Genomic DNA, 23,905 nt, shown 5'->3' on the forward strand with positions numbered 1-23,905 from the left:
GTGGTATGGTCTGCCAGTGCAGCACCAGTGTGACACACTTAGACAATCGATGTAACTAAGTTCATGACTTTAAAAAATATTAAACAATGACTTGCTAATTGCCTGTACTGTAATCAAGCTTGGCCAATATTAACAACACTAAGGAGCCTGAGGGGACTCGAGTGGACAGATACGTCAGCAGGACTGGAGTTGATGGAAACTGGACAGGCACATCAGCAGCACTGGAGTGGTTGGACACTGGATAGATATGTCAGCAGCACTGGAGTGGATGGACACTGGATAGATATGTCAGCAGCACTGGAGTGGATGGACACTGGACAGACAGGTCAGCTGAGCATTGGAGTGGACGGACACTGGCAGATAGGTCTGCTCAGCAGCACTGGAGTGGACAGATAGTTCAGCTCAGCCATTGGAGTCAGCACAGAGCAGCGGTCCTGTGTGAAATGGCACCGAATCACCCCCAGGGCCTTACTGTATATGAAATCCAAAACCTGCGAGAATCCGACACTGGGATGATGATGTTTTGCCTTGATTTGGAACCCGGTAAGACAGGAAAACCAGAGCCACCACTTGGATTCCCTACACGCAATGGTTTTAAAATTCAGCAACGGTTCTGAAACGTTGCTGAGTATTGCAAATAAACCATAGTATTTCTGCAAATAATGTTTGGACTTCTGTTCTCTTTTTCTGTATTACCAATTCATATTTGAGTCACCCTACTTTAAATTTAACTACTTCTTCTTTGGATGCTCAGTCCCACCATCTATCTATCTATCTATCTATCTATCTATCTATCTATCTATCTATCTATCTATCTATCTATCTATCGAACACCCATATAACAGCATGTGAATGGTCAGTTCTTGAAGTTGATGTGTTGAAGTAGGAAAATGGACACGCATAAGGATCTTAGAGACTTAGTGATAAGGGTCATATAGTGATGGGTAGATGACTGAGTCAGAGCATCTCCTAAATGGTAGGTCTTCTAGGGTGATCCTGATATGCAGTGGGTAGTACCTACCAAAAGTGGTCCAAGGAAGCACAGCTGGTGAACCGGCAACAGTGTCATGAGTAACCAAGGCTCATTGATGTGTATAGGGAGTGAAGTCTAGCCCATTTGGTCCCATTCCACTCTTGACTACACCACCCCATCCACTGTCCAACCTCCATTCTCTGTTTAACCTCTATTCCCAGAGACATGATGCACTACTTATTCAATTATTATACAGTATATGCATGCATGCATGTGTGTGTGTGTATATAGATAGATAGATTAGAAATGCACATCACCGTGGACATGTAGGTGCGACCAGATAGGTTTGCAAGCAAGGGATTGGTTAAGTTAGTGGGGAAGACTTTAGGGCCTTCCTGTCTTAAGTGCGCCAGGCCCCCCAAAGCCTAAATCTAGCTCTGTGTGCTGCCCCACACAAGTCCACAATGGTGATCACGATGAGTAGTAAAAGGAACATATCATGTACTCCACAAGATGTGTACAACTCTACATACTGTATGGGTGACACATTTATTTCCCTGCACACACAAAGAAGGAGCATATTCATCCATTCTGTGTTCATCCCTGCGTAAAGGCCAAAGACTCACAGCTAGTTTTGGCAAAAATTATGATGAAACTAATTGCAAAATAAAACTCACAGCATACAATTACAATTATACTAAAGTAGTGCAGGCCAGTATATTATTTACTTTTAACCTTCCATTCTTGTCAGTGCAACTGATTTTTTAATACGTTTTCTTAACATGCATTAAAATTCTTTCTGTGCTTAGTACAGTATATTCTTTTATACAGGAACACACAGCATACATAATTTTGTTCTATTTAATACAGTAGTTCACTCACCAAAAATGTGCACTAAATGATGACTCTTTTGGATGCTCAATACTGTTGCAAAACAATGCAAACTAAATAAAAGGTCAATGAAACGGAAAAAAACATCTACTTTAAACATTGTGTTATTCTGTTTCATAAATCCTCCTATAAACCCACAAAGTTATAACTTTTGAGCAGATAGTGGCAAAACAATTCTTTGAGTCACAAAAGCAATAGAGTAAGGTCACTACTGAAACAAATGTTTACGCTCACAATATTCATTAACCTGGAACTTCACCAGTTTAGGCGTAGACACAATGCGAACACAAAACACAGTGTTTTTATTTCTTCTGCTTGGAAGACAATAGAATATAAACATGAAAATAAATATATTTTCTTATCCGCAGTTTCCTCATAAAATACATAGCACAGGAATAAGATTATTCAAGAGTGCTTGAGGTTGATAAAAAGTTGACATGTGTATATTTCAGGTCAATTACATTGTCTCTATTTCTATAAACTGTTTTATTTGAATTACTGCTTTATATTGTGTTTGTGCTGTCGGAGAATTTTTCTAAAAGAGGCCTTGATTTATGTGAACAACTACATAGCTATTACAAAATGATTTCTTTCTACAGTATGAGGAGGCTATCTGGAGAACTAAAGGCTGCAAAAAAGCCTTGGAGGGCCATATGGTGTAACTGTAATTGTATAGAACTGATGTAGGTGTTCTTATAGTGTCTATTACTGTCATAAAGCCAGTCTCTTTTTGTTGCTACATTGATACTATTACTAAGAGTTTCAATCAGCAAAAATGTTTAGGCCCAATGATCCCATGGCTTGGGTTGAAATCCAGGTTAGCATCCCGATGTTGAGATACCCGACAGGGGTAATTCCGCCAATGGCCCCCTACACCCCTCGCATGGCTTACCTCTCAGGCGCACAGTCAGGATCCTGACGGACAGGATTCCAGCGTCGGGCTTCTGACCCTAGTCGGGGGTCGGCATTCCGAGTAGTGTTGGGATTCAGTGCCGGTATTTCAACGGGTCTCATACCCTCTTCCACCTATGACCAGTAGCAGCATGGCAATGACTTTTGGATCTCTCATTTTCACTACAAGTGAACCCCAAAGACAGCCCCCCTCCAGATACAGTAGCAAGATTAAAAAAGGAGGTTATGACTATAAGATGCAGTTTCTCTCATGTACTTTGTCTGTGGTATGCTAGTGGAGTGAACAAGTCACTGTTTATACTTAAAAATCTTTTTGTTTAGACTTTTTACAGTTATTTTGCACAAATCTGTTAATTGGCCCATTGCCACCAAAATTGGCATAGTACAGCTGGACTGTGGCAGTGATGTTGCAGATGATGTGATTCACTCACCATGCCCCCCTTTCCTTCTAGTTGGTATAATGACATTAGCAGACTTCCAAGGGGTGACACCAAAATTCCTGCTCATCCACAGTGACAGGAACCAGGTGTAGCAGTGCGGCACTAGTCTCCAGGAGGAAACCCAGTATCTCTGCGGTAGCTGGCATGGCCCCAGAGTGATAAAGCGGTGGCCGGGGTGGGCTTCCCGTGAAGCAATGCCCTCATGATAATGCAAATGGGGACTCCTGAAAGGCCATGTCTTCTACCCGCAAAGTCACACTTTGAAGCGGCGCCAGTGCCTTTGGCGTGCACAGGGGGTCTCTTGGCCGCACCGGCTGTCATCGGTGGCATCACTGGAAATTAGAAGCAACGAATCTTGTTGTCAAGTCCAATTACTGCTTTATCTAGCGCTAAAAATGCTACAAAATGCTTGTAAACACCAGCGAATCTGAGGCCAATGGTAAAGCACTTTAAAGGTCCATATAGATGGGCCGATGCGGGAGAGATGTGTGCTGAGCGAACCGCTCAGCGCACATCTCTCCCGCTGCTCAGCACAGCGCGATCTGTGCAGATAGAAGGTTGAGTATGTGCTAAATCTCACTTTACTGGAGACTGCGTGGATAGGCTGGTTCACTATTATAAAGGCAGGAGAGTTATTAGACATACCTGAGAAGTTGAACCATAGCAACATTTTGAAGACTCATAGAAACATAGAATTTGACGGCAGATAAGAACCACTTGGCCCATCTAGTCTGCCCCTTTTTTTATCCCTTAGGCAATCTCAACCCTTTTTGAACCTTAATTCTTTGTAAGGATATTCATATGCCTATCCCAAGCATGTTTAAATTGCTCTACAGTCTTAGCCTCTACCACCTCTGATGGGAGCTATTCAACTTATCCACTACCCTTTCTGTGAAGTAATTTTTCCTTACATTTCCCCTGAACCTCCCCCACCCCCCCAAGTCTCAGTGTATGTCCTCGAGTTCTAATACTTCTCTTACTTTGAAGAATGTTTCCCTCCTGAACTTTGTTAAGACCCTTGATATCTTTGAAAGTTTCTATCATGTCCCCCCTTTCCCTTCTCTCCTCCAAACTAGAGATGAGCGGGTTCGGTTCCTCGGAATCCGAACCCGCCCGAACTTCAGCTTTTTTTACACGGATCCGAGCGACTCGGATCTTCCCGCCTTGCTCGGTTAACCCGAGCGCGCCCGAACGTCATCATGACGCTGTCGGATTCTCGCGAGGCTCGGATTCTATCGCGAGACTCGGATTCTATATAAGGAGCCGCGCGTCGCCGCCATTTTACACGTGCATTGAGATTGATACTAGTGAGAGGACGTGGCTGGCGTCCTCTCCGTTTAGAGAAGAAATAGATAGGAGAGTGAGAGTGAGACAGTGACACTTCATTTACTGGAGCTTAGGAGGAGTACTCAGACAGAGAGTGCAGAATTTTGCTGATAGTATTAGTTAGTTATACTAGTGACAGAGTGAGACAGTGACACTTCATTTACTGGAGCTTAGGAGGAGTACTCAGACAGAGAGTGCAGAATTTTGCTGATAGTATTAGTTAGTTATACTAGTGACTGACCAGTGACCACCAGTGCAGTTTTATATTATTTAATATAATCCGTTCTCTGCCTGAAAAAACGATACACAGTGACTCAGTCACATACCATATCTGTGCTCAGCCCAGTGTGCTGCTGCATCATCTATGTATAATATCTGACTGTGCTCACACAGCTTAATTGTGGGGGAGACTGGGGAGCAGTTAGGTTATAGCAGGAGCCAGGAGTACATATTAAAAAATTAAACAGTGCACACTTTTTTTCTGCAGGAGTGCCACTGCCAGTGTGACTGACCAGTGACCTGACCACCAGTATATAGTATACTATATTGTATTGTGAATGTCTGCCTGTAAAAGTTAAACACACGTCGTGTGACTTGTGTGGTGTTTTTTTATTCTATAAAATAAAAAACTCATTCTGCTGACAGACAGTGTCCAGCAGGTCCGTCATTATATAATATATACCTGTCCGGCTGCAGTAGTGATATATATTTTTTTTATATCATTATTTATCATCCAGTCGCAGCAGACACAGTACGGTAGTTCACGGCTGTAGCTACCTCTGTGTCGGCACTCGGCAGTCCATCCATAATTGTATACCACCTACCCGTGGTTTTTTTTTTCTTTCTTCTTTATACATACTACATCTCATTATCATCCAGTCTATATTAGCAGCAGACACAGTACAGTACGGTAGTCCACGGCTGTAGCTACCTCTGTGTCGGCACTCGGCAGTCCGTCCATAATTGTATACCACCTACCCGTGGTTTTTTCTTTCTTTCTTCTTTATACATACTACATCTCATTATCAACCAGTCTATATTAGCAGCAGACACAGTACGGTAGTCCACGGCTGTAGCTACCTCTGTGTCGGCACTCGGCAGTCCGTCCATAATTGTATACCACCTACCCGTGGCTTTTTTTTCTTTCTTCTTTATACATACTACATCTCATTATCATCCAGTCTATATTAGCAGCAGACACAGTACAGTACGGTAGTCCACGGCTGTAGCTACCTCTGTGTCGGCACTCGGCAGTCCGTCCATAATTGTATACCACCTACCCGTGGTTTTTTTTTTCTTTCTTCTTTATACATACTACATCTCATTATCAACCAGTCTATATTAGCAGCAGACACAGTACGGTAGTCCACGGCTGTAGCTACCTCTGTGTCGGCACTCGGCAGTCCATCCATAATTGTATACCACCTACCCGTGGTTTTTTTTTCTTTCTTCTTTATACATACTACATCTCATTATCATCCAGTCTATATTAGCAGCAGACACAGTACAGTACGGTAGTCCACGGCTGTAGCTACCTCTGTGTCGGCACTCGGCAGTCCGTCCATAATTGTATACCACCTACCCGTGGTTTTTTTTTCTTTCTTCTTTATACATACTACATCTCATTATCATCCAGTCTATATTAGCAGCAGACACAGTACAGTACGGTAGTCCACGGCTGTAGCTACCTCTGTGTCGGCACTCGGCAGTCCATCCATAGTTGTATACCACCTACCCGTGTTTTTTCTTTCTTTCTTCTTTATACATACTACATCTCATTATCATCCAGTCTATATTAGCAGCAGACACAGTACAGTACGGTAGTCCATGGCTGTAGCTACCTCTGTGTCGGCACTCGGCAGTCCATCCATAATTGTATACCACCTACCCGTGGTTTTTTTTTCTTTCTTCTTTATACATACTACATCTCATTATCATCCAGTCTATATTAGCAGCAGACACAGTACAGTACAATAGTCCACGGCTGTAGCTACCTCTGTGTCGGCACTTGGCAGTCCGTCCATAATTGTATACCACCTACCCGTGGTTTTTTTTTCTTTCTTCTTTATACATACTACATCTCATTATCATCCAGTCTATATTAGCAGCAGACACAGTACAGTACGGTAGTCCACGGCTGTAGCTACCTCTGTGTCGGCACTCGGCAGTCCGTCCATAATTGTATACCACCTACCCGTGTTTTTTTTTTTCTTTCTTCTTTATACATACTACATCTCATTATCAACCAGTCTATATTAGCAGCAGACACAGTACGGTAGTCCATGGCTGTAGCTACCTCTGTGTCGGCACTCGGCAGTCCATCCATAATTGTATACCACCTACCCGTGGTTTTTTTTTCTTTCTTCTTTATACATACATACTACATCTCATTATCATCCAGTCTATATTAGCAGCAGACACAGTACAGTACAATAGTCCACGGCTGTAGCTACCTCTGTGTCGGCACTCGGCAGTCCATCCATAATTGTATACTAGTATCCATCCATCTCCATTGTTTACCTGAGGTGCCTTTTAGTTGTGCCTATTAAAATATGGAGAACAAAAATGTTGAGGTTCCAAAATTAGGGAAAGATCAAGATCCACTTCCACCTCGTGCTGAAGCTGCTGCCACTAGTCATGGCCGAGACGATGAAATGCCAGCAACGTCGTCTGCCAAGGCCGATGCCCAATGTCATAGTACAGAGCATGTCAAATCCAAAACACCAAATATCAGTAAAAAAAGGACTCCAAAACCTAAAATAAAATTGTCGGAGGAGAAGCGTAAACTTGCCAATATGCCATTTACCACACGGAGTGGCAAGGAACGGCTGAGGCCCTGGCCTATGTTCATGGCTAGTGGTTCAGCTTCACATGAGGATGGAAGCACTCAGCCTCTCGCTAGAAAACTGAAAAGACTCAAGCTGGCAAAAGCACCGCAAAGAACTGTGCGTTCTTCGAAATCCCAAATCCACAAGGAGAGTCCAATTGTGTCGGTTGCGATGCCTGACCTTCCCAACACTGGACGTGAAGAGCATGCGCCTTCCACCATTTGCACGCCCCCTGCAAGTGCTGGAAGGAGCACCCGCAGTCCAGTTCCTGATAGTCAGATTGAAGATGTCAGTGTTGAAGTACACCAGGATGAGGAGGATATGGGTGTTGCTGGCGCTGGGGAGGAAATTGACCAGGAGGATTCTGATGGTGAGGTGGTTTGTTTAAGTCAGGCACCCGGGGAGACACCTGTTGTCCGTGGGAGGAATATGGCCACTGACATGCCTGGTGAAAATACCAAAAAAATCAGCTCTTCGGTGTGGAAGTATTTCAACAGAAATGCGGACAACAGGTGTCAAGCCGTGTGTTGCCTTTGTCAAGCTGTAATAAGTAGGGGTAAGGACGTTAACCACCTCGGAACATCCTCCCTTATACGTCACCTGCAGCGCATTCATAATAAGTCAGTGACAAGTTCAAAAACTTTGGGCGACAGCGGAAGCAGTCCACTGACCAGTAAATCCCTTCCTCTTGTAACCAAGCTCACGCAAACCACCCCACCAACTCCCTCAGTGTCAATTTCCTCCTTCCCCAGGAATGCCAATAGTCCTGCAGGCCATGTCACTGGCAATTCTGACGAGTCCTCTCCTGCCTGGGATTCCTCCAATGCATCCTTGCGTGTAACGCCTACTGCTGCTGGCGCTGCTGTTGTTGCTGCTGGGAGTCGATGGTCATCCCAGAGGGGAAGTCGTAAGCCCACTTGTACTACTTCCAGTAAGCAATTGACTGTTCAACAGTCCTTTGCGAGGAAGATGAAATATCACAGCAGTCATCCTGCTGCAAAGCGGATAACTGAGGCCTTGACAACTATGTTGGTGTTAGACGTGCGTCCGGTATCCGCCGTTAGTTCACAGGGAACTAGACAATTTATTGAGGCAGTGTGCCCCCGTTACCAAATACCATCTAGGTTCCACTTCTCTAGGCAGGCGATACCGAGAATGTACACGGACGTCAGAAAAAGACTCACCAGTGTCCTAAAAAATGCAGTTGTACCCAATGTCCACTTAACCACGGACATGTGGACAAGTGGAGCAGGGCAGGGTCAGGACTATATGACTGTGACAGCCCACTGGGTAGATGTATGGACTCCCGCCGCAAGAACAGCAGCGGCGGCACCAGTAGCAGCATCTCGCAAACGCCAACTCTTTCCTAGGCAGGCTACGCTTTGTATCACCGCTTTCCAGAATACGCACACAGCTGAAAACCTCTTACGGCAACTGAGGAAGATCATCGCGGAATGGCTTACCCCAATTGGACTCTCCTGTGGATTTGTGGCATCGGACAACGCCAGCAATATTGTGTGTGCATTAAATATGGGCAAATTCCAGCACGTCCCATGTTTTGCACATACCTTGAATTTGGTGGTGCAGAATTTTTTTAAAAACGACAGGGGCGTGCAAGAGATGCTGTCGGTGGCCAGAAGAATTGCGGGACACTTTCGGCGTACAGGCACCACGTACAGAAGACTGGAGCACCACCAAAAACTACTGAACCTGCCCTGCCATCATCTGAAGCAAGAAGTGGTAACGAGGTGGAATTCAACCCTCTATATGCTTCAGAGGTTGGAGGAGCAGCAAAAGGCCATTCAAGCCTATACAATTGAGCACGATATAGGAGGTGGAATGCACCTGTCTCAAGCGCAGTGGAGAATGATTTCAACGTTGTGCAAGGTTCTGATGCCCTTTGAACTTGCCACACGTGAAGTCAGTTCAGACACTGCCAGCCTGAGTCAGGTCATTCCCCTCATCAGGCTTTTGCAGAAGAAGCTGGAGACATTGAAGGAGGAGCTAACACAGAGCGATTCCGCTAGGCATGTGGGACTTGTGGATGGAGCCCTTAATTCGCTTAACAAGGATTCACGGGTGGTCAATCTGTTGAAATCAGAGCACTACATTTTGGCCACCGTGCTCGATCCTAGATTTAAAGCCTACCTTGGATCTCTCTTTCCGGCAGACACAAGTCTGCTGGGGTTGAAAGACCTGCTGGTGAGAAAATTGTCAAGTCAAGCGGAACGCGACCTGTCAACATCTCCTCCTTCACATTCTCCCGCAACTGGGGGTGCGAGGAAAAGGCTCAGAATTCCGAGCCCACCCGCTGGCGGTGATGCAGGGCAGTCTGGAGCGACTGCTGATGCTGACATCTGGTCCGGACTGAAGGACCTGACAACGATTACGGACATGTCATCTACTGTCACTGCATATGATTCTCTCAACATTGAAAGAATGGTGGAGGATTATATGAGTGACCGCATCCAAGTAGGCACGTCACACAGTCCGTACTTATACTGGCAGGAAAAAGAGGCAATTTGGAGGCCCTTGCACAAACTGGCTTTATTCTACCTAAGTTGCCCTCCCACAAGTGTGTACTCCGAAAGAGTGTTTAGTGCCGCCGCTCACCTTGTCAGCAATCGGCGTACGAGGTTACATCCAGAAAATGTGGAGAAGATGATGTTCATTAAAATGAATTATAATCAATTCCTCCGCGGAGACATTGACCAGCAGCAATTGCCTCCACAAAGTACACAGGGAGCTGAGATGGTGGATTCCAGTGGGGACGAATTGATAATCTGTGAGGAGGGGGATGTACACGGTGATATATCGGAGGATGATGATGAGGTGGACATCTTGCCTCTGTACAGCCAGTTTGTGCAAGGAGAGATTAATTGCTTCTTTTTGGGGGGGGGTCCAAACCAACCCGTCATATCAGTCACAGTCGTGTGGCAGACCCTGTCACTGAAATGATGGGTTGGTTAAAGTGTGCATGTCCTGTTTATACAACATAAGGGTGGGTGGGAGGGCCCAAGGACAATTCCATCTTGCACCTCTTTTTTCTTTTATTTTTCTTTGCGTCATGTGCTGTTTGGGGAGGGTTTTTTGGAAGGGCCATCCTGCGTGACACTGCAGTGCCACTCCTAGATGGGCCCGGTGTTTGTGTCGGCCACTAGGGTCGCTTATCTTACTCACACAGTCAGCTACCTCATTGCGCCTCTTTTTTTCTTTGCGTCATGTGCTGTTTGGGGAGGGTTTTTTGGAAGGGCCATCCTGCGTGACACTGCAGTGCCACTCCTAGATGGGCCCGGTGTTTGTGTCGGCCACTAGGGTCGCTTATCTTACTCACACAGCGACCTCGGTGCAAATTTTAGGACTAAAAATAATATTGTGAGGTGTGAGGTATTCAGAATAGACTGAAAATGAGTGTAAATTATGGTTTTTGAGGTTAATAATACTTTGGGATCAAAATGACCCCCAAATTCTATGATTTAAGCTGTTTTTTAGGGTTTTTTTGAAAAAAACACCCGAATCCAAAACACACCCGAATCCGACAAAAAAAATTCGGTGAGGTTTTGCCAAAACGCGGTCGAACCCAAAACACGGCCGCGGAACCGAACCCAAAACCAAAACACAAAACCCGAAAAATTTCCGGCGCTCATCTCTACTCCAAACTATACATGTTAAGATCTTTTAGCCTTTCCGGGTACGTTTTGTGATGTAGGCCATGCACCAGTTTAGTTGCCCTTCTTTGTACACTCTCTAATGTATTTATATCCTTCTGGAGATATGGTCTCCAGAACTGGACACAGTATTCCAGATGGGGCCGAACCAATGACCTATACAGTGGCATTATCACTTCTTATTTCCTGCTACTGATTCCTCTCCCTATGCAACCAAGCATCTGACTTGCCTTTCTCATTGCTTTGTTGCATTGCTTTCCTGCCTTCAAGTTACTTGAAACAATGACTCCTTAATCCCTTTCCTCCTCAGTAGTTTCCATTATAGTACCCTTGATACTATATTTAGCCTTTGGGTTTTTGAGACCCAAGTGCAAGATTTTGCATTTTTTAGCATTAAACTGTAGTTGCCAAGTTCTTGACCATTTCTCAAGCCTACCTAGGTCATCAATCATTTGTTTTACCCCTCTCGGTGTGTCTACCCTGTTGCATATCTTTGTATCATCTGCAAAAAGGCATACTTTCCCTTCAATACCATCTGCAATGTCACCAACAAAGATATTAAAGAGAACTGGACCAAGTACAGATCCCTGGGGTACTCCACTGGTAACATTTCCCTCCATAGATTGCACTCCATTAACTACAACTGTCTGTTTCCTATCCTGCAACCAGGTTCTAATCCATTTAACTGTTTTATAATCCACCCCCACGCTTTCAAGTTTATTTAGCAGTCTGCGATGTGGGACAGTGTCAAATGCCTTACTAAAGTCTAGATATGCTACATCTACAGCTCCCCCTTGATCTATTATTTTCGTCACAGACTCCACGTACTCTACCACCCAACGTTGAGAATCTTACCTACTGTGTAACAATTTTACTGGGAAGGCAACAGCCATGGCTGTAATTTGTTTTAACAACATATTTCCAGCCCATGATTTTCGCCAGCAGCTCCCTTTAGTCTCTCTACATGGTTACCCCTTACTGTCTCTCGACATGGTTGCGGCACTGTTTGGGAACAGGTTATGCCCTATGGCACCTAATGTATATTTGGAAGGTTGGGGCAATGGCAATCAACTAATGCCCCATCACCCTTACACCTATGTTGACAACACTGCCTGAACCACACTTGTTATGGCCCTATCTGAGTTGTATTCCATGCTATTATTCTAGTTTTGGCCATTAATCAATAACCACATTTATGGTACTATTTATTTTTATTAAATTAAAAAAGTATCCATAAATATCCAGATGTTTATACACATGGCAAATGGGATTCAGGTTTTGCCAGGCTTCCACAAGAATGATCCTACTTTAAGACCAATACGTATCATGGGCTTTTAATAATGATCTGCAAGTTTCTGGATGAAGGGCCACATGGGCCTGGGGCTGAACATGATCAAGGACCTATTATGAGAAGCAGAGTAGCTGTGACGAGTGCTGTGTGAGTGTGGCCTGACCATGTGGGTGTGTATATTGCCCACACTATCATCCCGATGTCTACATAAATATGTAAAGGTATTAAAATGATACCTCCTAACTGTCCCTCTTTGGGTGTGATATACCACTTTCCAGAGACTGTCCCGTCATCCCACCAGAGGGCCGCTCAACATCTACACATTGCAGGGAGAATCTATGGGGACAGCCCAGCATCTCTGGACCTCCAGAAAGTGATGAAAGTGGGGCATTCCAACAATCAACATCCCCAAACCCTTTGGCACATGCATGCTCCCAATTTTAAGATCTCAAATGTTGAGAAACAGTATGTTAAAATTGCTACAGTTTGTGAGGAATTATTAGAACTGGTGGCTGCTGATATTCATGATGCCATGATGATAGGCCTATTTTTCTGGGGAGGCCTGGAACTGTAACCATTGTTATTCTGACATGACACTACTTGGCATAACACCAAAAGCCACTTACCTAAGCAGTTTATAATTTTACATGTAAGGAATTTTTTGACAAATAAAATCTAATCTCCTGTTTTTCCTCTCTTGCAGGGTCTTTATATTTTCTTAATCTATGCCATTTATAACACAGAGGTAAGAAAATCAATTTATTATTGTTGATTTCTGTGAGTAACAATAACTTTTATAGGGGTCTATTCATGAAGCAGTGAAAAGTGTGGAGAAGTGAGCTAGTGGAGAAGTTGCCTATGGCAACCAATCAGCATTTATAATTTGCATACTATACAATAGTACGGAGCAGCTGATTGGTTGCCATGGGCAACTTCTCTACAGGCTCACTTCTCCACTCTTTTCACTGCTTCATGAATAGACACAAATGTCTGCAGCTCTCATGGTGTGGTCCAGGATAGAGGCAGCAATATATGTTGCTTGAAAAAAAACAAAAAACGATCTTTAGTAAGTCTACCCCCAAATCTCTATAAACACCAGAGCCTTGGATCATCCTGCTTTTAAATTTGCCAAAACAATTTGCTCTGTTGATTTATAATATTATCCAAATAATTTATCAGATTTTTTTAATTTAAGAGAAAAATAATTTTCAGTTTCTTATATCACCCTTAAATATTGCTGTCTTGAAAGTAATGAAACCCACACAGGGGAGTTCCTGATTACCCCACCCCCACCGTCAGGCCAAGCATTTTTTTGAGACGTAGACAACTCTGTCTCTACTGTTACTGTGGTGGACGTGATTGTAGCTGCTATGAAAATGCAATGGATAGCTGAAAGGGAGCTGCTCCTTCTGCCCTAGAGTGGTCCACAGTTGGGCAGCTATACAGTATATATGTCTGGAACCACTGTTCCCCTACAAATCCCACGTTTGCCCCTAAAACCAATTTATGAGAAAAAAAATTGCTAACATTAAGAAAGCAAATAGCCCCCAAAAATTGTCAACATGTTTTTTGTTTTTTTGTTTATTGCTGTGTTGAGACACCGTTGGTAATAAAAGTTTATTAATCTGATGCTTTTTAATCCCAGTAACTTCATGTAGCATGGAATTAGGTATGGAAGTGGAACCCATTCGTTTCAGATACCACAATCCTACTAGCATTTGTGCTGACAGACAAAAGCTTTTGCATTGTGGCACCGTTCTCTAAATGCTGCATGCTCCATTTATTCAATTTCTCTGCAAATTAGTGTACAAGGATGAATGGCGTGCTGTGGATTCAGCTTCAAGTGTTTCCTAATATGGCTTGTCAAATATGATTGCGTACAACGTGTTACAGTACAGTATGTCACTGACATCGGGTAAGCAGCCTAGAATGTACTGACATTATTGATCTCTGCCATACATTGCAGGAATATAATAACTGCATTCTTATCCTTGATTACTAATGTAAAATATAACCATGCAATAGGAGAAGGAATAATTGAATAAGTAACATTTAACCTTTATGAATACATAGTTGCTGTATCATTATATTTGTCTGATTCTAGGTGAGAAGTGCCATTCAGAGGATGAAAGAGAAGAAAAAGGCTCTTTCATTTACGGTGAGTTACAATTAAAATGTTTTTCATATCTAATATTACTTGAATTATTGAGATTAGTGTCTCCATATGAGTATCAGGACTCACTTATATTTCAATGTAAATTGTGGGAGAAATTAGAAATAGTATAATAAATCACTACTTCTTACAGATATGCAGTAGGAGTACAATACTGTATGTACTGCTTGTGTAGAGCTTTGTAAGATTACCAGTATATGGTTCCCTCAAAGGAAAAACATCTGTGGGAAAAAAAAATCCGCCTTTAAATTTGTTACAGTGGTACAGTGGTAACAGGCCACTATCACTACATCTGTCTTATGTCCCTTTTCCGACATAAATCCCATGTCCGGTATGGGATAATAAACAGGGTTTCAACCTGTAATGATATCCCATTCACACAGAGGCCTGGGAAATATCCAGGTCAATTGTCAGTGTGAATAGGTTGAAAAGATTTATGTATTTATGTGACCCGGGTTCGCAAGGGTTGGGGTTAGGAGAGAGGTGGGAGGGGATCTGGTCAAAGGGGGAGGTGGAAGGCGGGGAACGACCATATGAGTACCAAGACATCACCTGATACAGGTTAAAAATAAGTCAGTGTTGGTAAGACATATGGGGAGGGGTAGGCTGTGAAGGGAGACGGCAAGGTGCTGAGGGCTGGTGGGATGTGATGCGCTGACATATGGGGTCATTTTAAAATATGAAGTGGAGTGCAGAGGAGAAAGTGACGAGGAGACACCAGAAGTTTTAGGACTGGGAGGAGATGAGGTTCTTGAAACATGACTGCTTAGAGAGGAAGAGGGCAGCACTGTAGTATGAGAGCATGAATTTAAAGTAAAGGAAGTCTGCCTTGGGGTGTGATTTCTTCCACAGTTGGTTGTTTGTGAACTTTTTTGCAGGTATTTGGCGCATTTTGAATGCCAGGGTTGAGATGTAGATCTGCGCAGGTGAATAGTGATTGCTGGAGATAGAGTTAAGGGCAGAAGTAAGGGAGGCATTTTATAGGGAGGTGGCTAGCTCAGCACAGGAGAGAGAGATTAGGGGGTCTATTCATGAAGCAGTGAAAAGAGTGGAGAAGTGATCCTGTGGAGAAGTTGCTCATGGCAACCAATCAGCTGCTCCGTACAATTGTATAGTATGCAAATTATAAATGTTACTTCAATGCTGATTGGTTACCATGGGCAACTTCTCCACTGGCTCACTTCTCCACACTTTTCCCTGCTTCATGAATAGACCCCTTAGAGAGAGACGTGAGCAGGGAGAATAAGGATTTGGTGTTGATAGCCTCAATGTTACGTTATTGATTGAAGAGGCAGAGGTGGAGAAGAGAGGGATAAGTTAAAAGAGAGGAGGTGATTAAGAGGGTAGGGTAATCAGGGAGAGTATCTTGTATGTTTTGTCATCCTCTTGGACCAAGGGTATGCAAGTGCGGGCAATGCAGAGTCATATGCATGTCTGGTGCATCTTTACTTGCGGCTGAAGGGATGTAAATGGGCTGTAATGGGGTGTTCCCATGTAGGTAAATCCAGAAGGTGCATGATGACAGAATTGCAGGCTATACAGAGCTGTCTGGAAGCATAAATATACCTGTTTTCAGTTGATGATGATGATGGCTATCAAGCAGACTGCAAACAGAGATGCATAAAACTACGGCTGACTTTCATTGATCTCTGCATCTGCAGCAGAACAGTTTTGGTCTAGCTTAGTATGCCTCAATATGTATTATCTAAATACATATTGAAGTGTACTACTGGATGTTTATGTATTTTCAGTCTTATTCTTCTATGAGTCAGACATTATGATTAGTATAAATGCCTTTAATTACTTATTTTTTCTGCTTTAAATCTAGTATTTGACAGTAATGGGAATTCCGAGGCATTTGGCAGACCCCATTGCTAGGCAGTTGAGCATGGCACAGAGGCATGGTCAGACAAGCTCAGAGACAGATTGTGCGTACCATGGGGGAGGGGGGGGGTTGGGGCGTGTTACTCCCCCTCCATGGCTAGCCTGAGCCTCCATTTTGGCACTTAAAGGTGTGTAGACTTGGGTGACCGCTCCAGACTTCTCTCTGCGCCACCACTCAATGTGCACAGAATTAGTATAAGTGGCAAATGTGAGACTCAATCTCATAAATGATTCTGTTTCTTTGAGCATAGAAAACTCGTGTTTGAAAAGAATAACACATTTCAACAAAGTGAGAAAGTAATAAAAACTTTACAAATGCATCTATAATTTTTAAAGTATCAGTAATCTGAAAAATCTAAAAAAAATTGCAACAAGTGTTAGAGGAAAATCACACAGAAATATTGAAAAACAGGTAATATGGGGGTATTCAATTAGCTCCAGCATTTTCGGAGCTATCAAATTTACCCCCCTGTGTATTCAATTTGCAGGCCATTTTTGCCCATTTTTAAGGCATTTTCGCCAATGCCTTTTCACTTATTATTGTTAGTAAAAAAAGGCATTTGGTGAAAAATGCCTAAAAATTGGCGAAATCAGCCCACGTTTTTGCTGGCACAGGTGCGAAAATACATTGATTCGGCGATCCACATGTTTTTCATTCCTGACGAATGTTTCATCTAGGCAAAAAAAAAGTCCCTGCTATTGCATAGGTTGAATTCCCATTTGCACTAAAAAATAGTCTAGGCGAAAAACGGCACTAATTGAATACTCCCCATAGTGTATAAAGATGACAAAATTCCAAAGGGATATGGAAAGCTCCAGTACATAAATAATAGAGTCAGAGGATGATTTAACAAACCATACAGAAACCATTAAAGTGAGAGTAGTGTCTAAACATTTACAGTACAATTAAAAAATGTGAAATACCGTACAGATGTGTCTTCATACATCATTGCCACAGTCACATCTTCAGCTCCTCTCAGCATGCCAGGTCTCGTGAAACTGTGCTAGCGTTGGGTGTCTTTTTGTATCTTTTTTGCTGAAAATACATCTTGGTTGCAATATGACTAAGACATAGTTTTCAGTAAAAACAATCATGGCGTATTGAGGCTAGATGTATAAGGACACATCTGTATCTAAGGTCGATAGTGGACCCAAGTTAATAATACACAACCAGTTTAAAGTCTTAAGGGGGAATTCTGTTGCGAGTGGGAAATTTAAAAAACCTGCACGGTTTTTACTGAACCTGCAGGGTTTTGCTATTCAATTGCAGGACAAAAAATGAGATGCAGTAAATTTCTATAGAAATCACTGCGTCTTTTTTCACGCACCTCCAGAGCAAGTCTAATTGTTCCTAAAATGGTTATACTTAGGAAAAATCACCGGGACTTGTGCTGATGCCCCGGCGGCAAACCCTGAGGACTAATTAGGTAACTGGAAGTTTCCAATTTGCTTAATTAGTCTATAATTGCTCACCTTCCGAAGCGTTATCTTCTGCCGCAGCGGTAAGTGTGTATGGTTATCTATGAGTATGTGTGTGTGTGCATGCATGAGTGTCTGTGTGCGATTCTCTGTTTAATTCCCCGCTGGTGGCAGCAGGTGGGAGAACTACATTTCCCAGTAGACCCTGAGCCTCCTAGCAGCCCCCCGTGTAAAGATGGAGATGAGACCACCAGACAGGTGAGTATCATTTTTTTAAAGTCCCGCGGTGGGGTTTTCAGAGTTGAAAACCCAGAAACCATTTTTTAAAAAATTAGATACCACGAGTATCAGGAGTGCGCATATCCGCGGTAATCCAAAATTGGGCACAAGCTTTTTTTTACCACACTAAACCATATGCCCAATTGAATCCACACATTAAAGTTCCCCAACTATGTAGTCAAAATTAGGATTATGCTCTGTTTCAAAAATGTTTCCATTATGGTTAATAGAAGTTTAAGTAGAAGCAAAAGAGCTGAAATAATAAATCCTAACAGAAGACATGTGCTGTAAATATGTTGAATTTCCAAGAGTTACACTATCACATGCTGGCCAAGTGCCTTTAATATTTTTATAGTGCTAGGTAGATTTTTTTTGCAGTTTAAAATTAACAGTAAAGTAACACCCATCAGCCAAGTTTCCTAAAAATAAATATTCAGCTCATATCCTTAACTGGTTAAAAAAATACTACGAGGATGTGATGTATGAGTTGGCCAAGAAAGATGTTAAAATGTATAATTGTGTACAAATAAGAGACGTATATATGGTCCATAATATAGTAGACAGTAAAAGAGTGAAAGTTATTTGACAATTTCTAAAGAAACATTCCACATTTTACTAATGAAAAAAGATCCTATAAATTATTTTATTTTTGTCGATCACTTCTGCCTATAGGTGTGTGGCACTGCCCCGGAGAGAATTTTGGTGCCGAGTTAGTTGAAAATTGCTCTTTGTAATAGAAACATTGATGAAATACTCATCACTTGGAAATGAATAATGAAGAATTTCAAATATTTTGTAAACATTACTAAAAATTGGAAATTCACCTAAGAAATCTGTAATTGCATCTTGAGAGTTATTCTGCATATAGCTGAAAAAAAGCTTACCTTGAGTCACAACTGTGTAAGAAATTTAGAAATATTTATTAGCATAGTCTTCCCCCCCTCCCTCCCTACATACACATACATACATATACCCACCATCCCACCCACCCCACCTACCCACCCACCCACCACACCTGTAATCCATCTCTGCACATCTGTAGTGCAGACTCCAAGTGGTAGTCCACCAGTCCTCATTATCATTTGCAATTTTGTGGTAGCTTTGGCACAAGTGCTTGGTACATTATATGTGCCCCTCAGCATCTTTGGGTGGATACCGTATACACAACACGCTTTCCTCATGTGACAATTATATGACAAGATGCAGCTTTAATTTGTTGTATTTCAGATATGTAACTGTGAGCAGCGGTTACCATGAGACGGGGAGGGGGGGGGGAGCAGGTACTATTAACCTCGGTCCAGGCCTGATGGAGGGGCCCAGCAGGGGCCCAAGTCCCGTCCCCCAGAGCTGTATTAAGGCTTCGGGGGGCCCGGGGGTACTTAAGACAGTGGGGCCCTAAAATATAAAATTAAAATCATAACATCTTTAATTACTACAAAGAAATTACAATTCGGTGGTAAATTTGAAAGAATCTTTCATATACATGTATGTATATAAAATATATACGTGTGTATGTATATATATATATATATATATATATATATATACCTATGTACAGTGGTCGAAGCGGAAATTTTGAAGTTGGGGTATGGAAAAGTGGAGGTTGCTATTATGCAAGTGCCTCCAGGGAAGGGGGCATGGCCACTCAAAAGGAAGCGTGTCCTTCAGTGTAGTTTACAACACCATATACCCCTTATACACATTATGCAACACAATAGTAGGACCTCTTATACTACCTAGTACTGATGCCCCTTTCACATTATACCACACAGTATGAGCCGAAATTCACATTATACCACACTGTATGAGCTGAAGTTCACATTATAGCACACAGTATGAGCCGAAATTCACATTATAGCACACGGTATGAGCCGAAATTCACATTGTAGCACACAGAATGAGACAAAATTCACATTATAGCATACAGAATGAGCCGTAATTTACATTATAGCACACTGAATGAGCCGAAATTCACATTATAGCACACGGTATGAGCCGAAATTCACATTATAGCACACGGTATGAGCCGAAATTCACATTGTAGCACACAGAATGAGACAAAATTCACATTATACCACAGAATGAGCCGAAATTCACATTATAGCACACTGTATGAGCTGAAATTCACATTATAGCATACTGTATGAGCTGAAATTCACATTATAGCACACGGTATGAGCCGAAATTCACATTATAGCACATAGAATGAGACAAATTTAACAATATAGAACACGGTATGAATCGAAATTCACATTATACCACATGGAATGAGGAAAAATTCAGGGAGAGTGACAGAGGGACAGGGAAAGTGACAGCAGGGACATAGGGACATGGAGAGTGACAGAGGGACAGGGAGAGTGACAGCAGGGACATAGGGACAGAGAGTGACAGCAGGGACAGGGAGAGTGACAGGGAAAGTGACAGCAGGGACAGGGAGAGTGACAGCAGGGACAGGGAGAGTGACAGGGAAAGTGACAGCAGGGACAGGGAGAGTGATAGCAGGGACAGGGAGAGTGACAGGGAAAGTGACAGCAGGGACATAGGGACAGGGAGAGTGACGGAGAGAGGGACAGCAAGGGCGTACAGTAGGGACTAGGGAGATGGAAAGGCAGCAGGGTAAGATTACCTACAGTATTTAGCAGCGGCGGTGCTGAGGATGCTGTGGTCTGTGGTGCGGTGGATGGGGAGGCTGTGGCCGACGTGGTGCGAAGGAGGCGGAGATGCAGAGTAGGACTGAGGGTGGCGGCGGGGCAGCACGGGAAGCCCGGAAACGGTGTATAAGATGAGTGTTTAATACATCTTTGTGAATTGCTTCAAAGACTCTGAGTGCCGCCTTGTCTCTTTTCAAATATTGCTACCAATTTGGAGGGCACACACACACACACACACACACACACACACACACACACACACACACACACACACACACACACACACACACATATCAATTTATCTATCTATCTATCTATCTATCTATCTATCTATCTATCTATCTATCTATCTATCTAATCTATCTCTATAGCTATCTATCTATCTCTATATATGTCCATATTGCCTGGTTCTCCCAATAAACAGTCAAATGCAATATATATTACATACAGTATCCGGAGGTGCGGCACTCCTGGTGGCTTAAAGAAAAAAGTCTGTATAGCAGCAAGTGAAGACAACGTTTCAAAGACTTTTATTCCGTCATTTTCATACCTGATGAAAATGACGGAATAAAAGTAATTTTCCAAGCTGCCAGGAGTGCCGCACCTCCGGATACTGTGTGTGTGCGTGTATATATATATATATATATATATATACTGGAGGCACCGGGGCGCATTTACCATTTGAGGATTGCCGGGCTATATATATATATATATATATATATATATATATACATACATATATATATATATATATATATATATATATACACACATACATATACATATATATATATACATATACATACATATACATATATACACACACATATATACACACATATATATATACATATATATACACACACATATATATATACATATATATACATATATATATATACATATACATATATATACATATATATATATATATATATATATATATATACATATACATATATATATATATATATTAATAACCCAGAACCTAATACTGCTCTGCTCTGATGATGGTGCTGGCTGGGTGCTGTCTGGGTGCAGGCTAGCTCCACACGCTGTCCTCCCTGCAGCCTGTGCGCCCAGCCAATGGCTGAGCCACAGGCTGCTGCTCCACAGATGATTGGACAGCTGAGCCGTCGCTCAGCTGTCCATCCTCCATACACTCCCTGCGTGCGGCGCCGCTGCCGCCAGCATCTGATTGGAGAGAGCCGCGCCGTATTGAGCCGCCGAGGGAGTGGGGACAGAGATTTCACAAGTGCCCTGCATGTGGAGCCGCCGCACCGGCTCCCGGGAGCGCAGCACCGCAGATCGGACTAGAGATCCGAGCTGTTGCTGCAGCGGGGGCCCTTTTAAAAAGGGGGGCCCGGGGTACTTATCCCCGGGGCCCCCCTCTTAATCCGGCTCTGCCGTCCCCCCCCCTTTTACCTGGCAATAGCAGCTGTGGCTCATCTCCTCAGCCCAGCATACACTGCTGTGTGCTGGGCTGCACTGTGGCCAGGGAGGTGCTTAAAGTACTATTCTTTTTCTGTATTTTTTTCTAAGGGTGCAGGGCCATATCTCCTGTGGTTAGGCCACACCCTCTAAAAAGTACATGAACCCGGCCAGACTCTCAACTGCCCTGACTGTAACGCATCTGTTCCTGTAACAAAACTAATTTTGACATTCAGAACCCCACCGGCATTTTATTAGGGTACTAAAGATGTCATGTAACAATGTTTTCTTGCTTCAGAACTGCTCTCAACCAACAAACTACTTATCAAGCCCGAGGAATACTACATGGGACGTTAATAAACCAAGTCTCACCCCACCTAAAAGTAATTTCTCAGAAGCACCTTTGAAGAACGCCATTAACAAGGGTAAGATCGCTGACAATGTTTTTCTTTTGGTGATCACGTAATTAACTGTAAATGAGTCAGTCAATTCGCAGAATTTGACGCGGCACTTGCCTTAACCTTAAACCATATCAATGGAAGAGACATATTGCAGATAACATTTACCAACATGACAGGTGCTGTTGATGGGCTACGCTTATTTCCTAATTTAGGGTCAAAAGTAAATCCAACTAGAAGGTGCAATTTTACACATCACAAAAAAAAACATTTTGTGCTGCAGGAGCAATTTTGTTTTTGTTTTAAATAAACTTTTAATCAGTGACAAATTGACAATACAATGTAGTGTATAAGCACCATACATGACATATCGGTACATGTACACATCATCTAATAATATGAGCCATGGAAGAAAAAAAGCTTAGACTGGACATGATAACAAAATGTTACGCCTAGTGAAGTACCGACAGTGAAAATGTCTACTCAACTTCTAACAGTTGTGAGTTCTAACAGTATTATAATAGAGGGGAAAAAAGAGCAGACAGAGTAGGTAAGAGGGGTGTAGTATGGTATGCCTGCAGACGTGGTCCCGGCGAACAGCATACCGGTGCCAGAATCCCGACCGCCGGCATACCGACAGCTGGGCGAGCGCAAATGAGCCCCTGCAGGCTTGCTGCGCTCTCCACGCTGCGGGCACGGTGGCACGCTACGCGCGCCATGCTATCTATTCTCCCTCCAGGGGGCTCATGGACCCCCAAGAGGGAGAAAATATGTCGGTATGCCTGCGGTCGGGATTCCGGCGCCGGTATGCTGGTCGACAGGGGCCTGGCCGCCGGCATACAGAAGACCACCCGGTAAGAGAGAAAGAAGTAAAGATAAAGGAGCAAGTAGGCCACCTGCTAGGAGGGGAGAGGGGGGGGGTGTTTGCCTCATCTGGAGGGAGGAGCAAATTTTGAATGTGAAATGTAGACATCCCAGCTCTGCCCAGTATATGTGTGCTACATGTATTTTCTCTGCATGCAAAAATAGTTGCATTTCTATACTCCTTCTGTTGCATCATTGATTTAATTTCTGCTTGATTCAGAGGTACAGATGTGTCCTCTTACAACTTTGCTCCATGCACTACAAGACGTAGCGCTGAGCATCTTTTGCCGCGAAAATGTGTCTTAGACGCAATGTAATGCAACAGGATGCACAAGCAGATTCTGCTGATTAAAATGATATGCAGCATGCCTATATTCGATGTGTAACTGTGACTGTAATAGCATACAAAATGCTATGCTACAGTGTTTTCCTGGAAAACACTAACGTTTCATTTCAGATACAGATAGAGCCGCTATT

At 43.0% G+C, this 23,905-nt stretch overlaps 1 protein-coding gene across 3 annotated transcripts in view; it reads left to right on the forward strand.

The window, feature by feature from the left end:
* The window catches only part of ADGRD2 (adhesion G protein-coupled receptor D2), a 611,421-nt gene that overhangs the window by 192,240 nt on the left and 395,276 nt on the right, over positions 1 to 23,905 (forward strand). For all 3 annotated transcript variants that reach the window (XM_063936865.1, XM_063936864.1, XM_063936863.1), the window contains exons 21-23: positions 13,033 to 13,074; positions 14,434 to 14,487; positions 22,465 to 22,591. In XM_063936865.1, coding sequence (XP_063792935.1) covers positions 13,033 to 13,074; positions 14,434 to 14,487; positions 22,465 to 22,591 — 223 coding nt within the window. The remainder of the gene's footprint in view (positions 1 to 13,032; positions 13,075 to 14,433; positions 14,488 to 22,464; positions 22,592 to 23,905) is intronic.

The sequence above is a fragment of the Pseudophryne corroboree genome, chromosome 8, assembly GCF_028390025.1.
Source record: "Pseudophryne corroboree isolate aPseCor3 chromosome 8, aPseCor3.hap2, whole genome shotgun sequence".
Lineage (NCBI taxonomy): Eukaryota > Metazoa > Chordata > Amphibia > Anura > Myobatrachidae > Pseudophryne > Pseudophryne corroboree.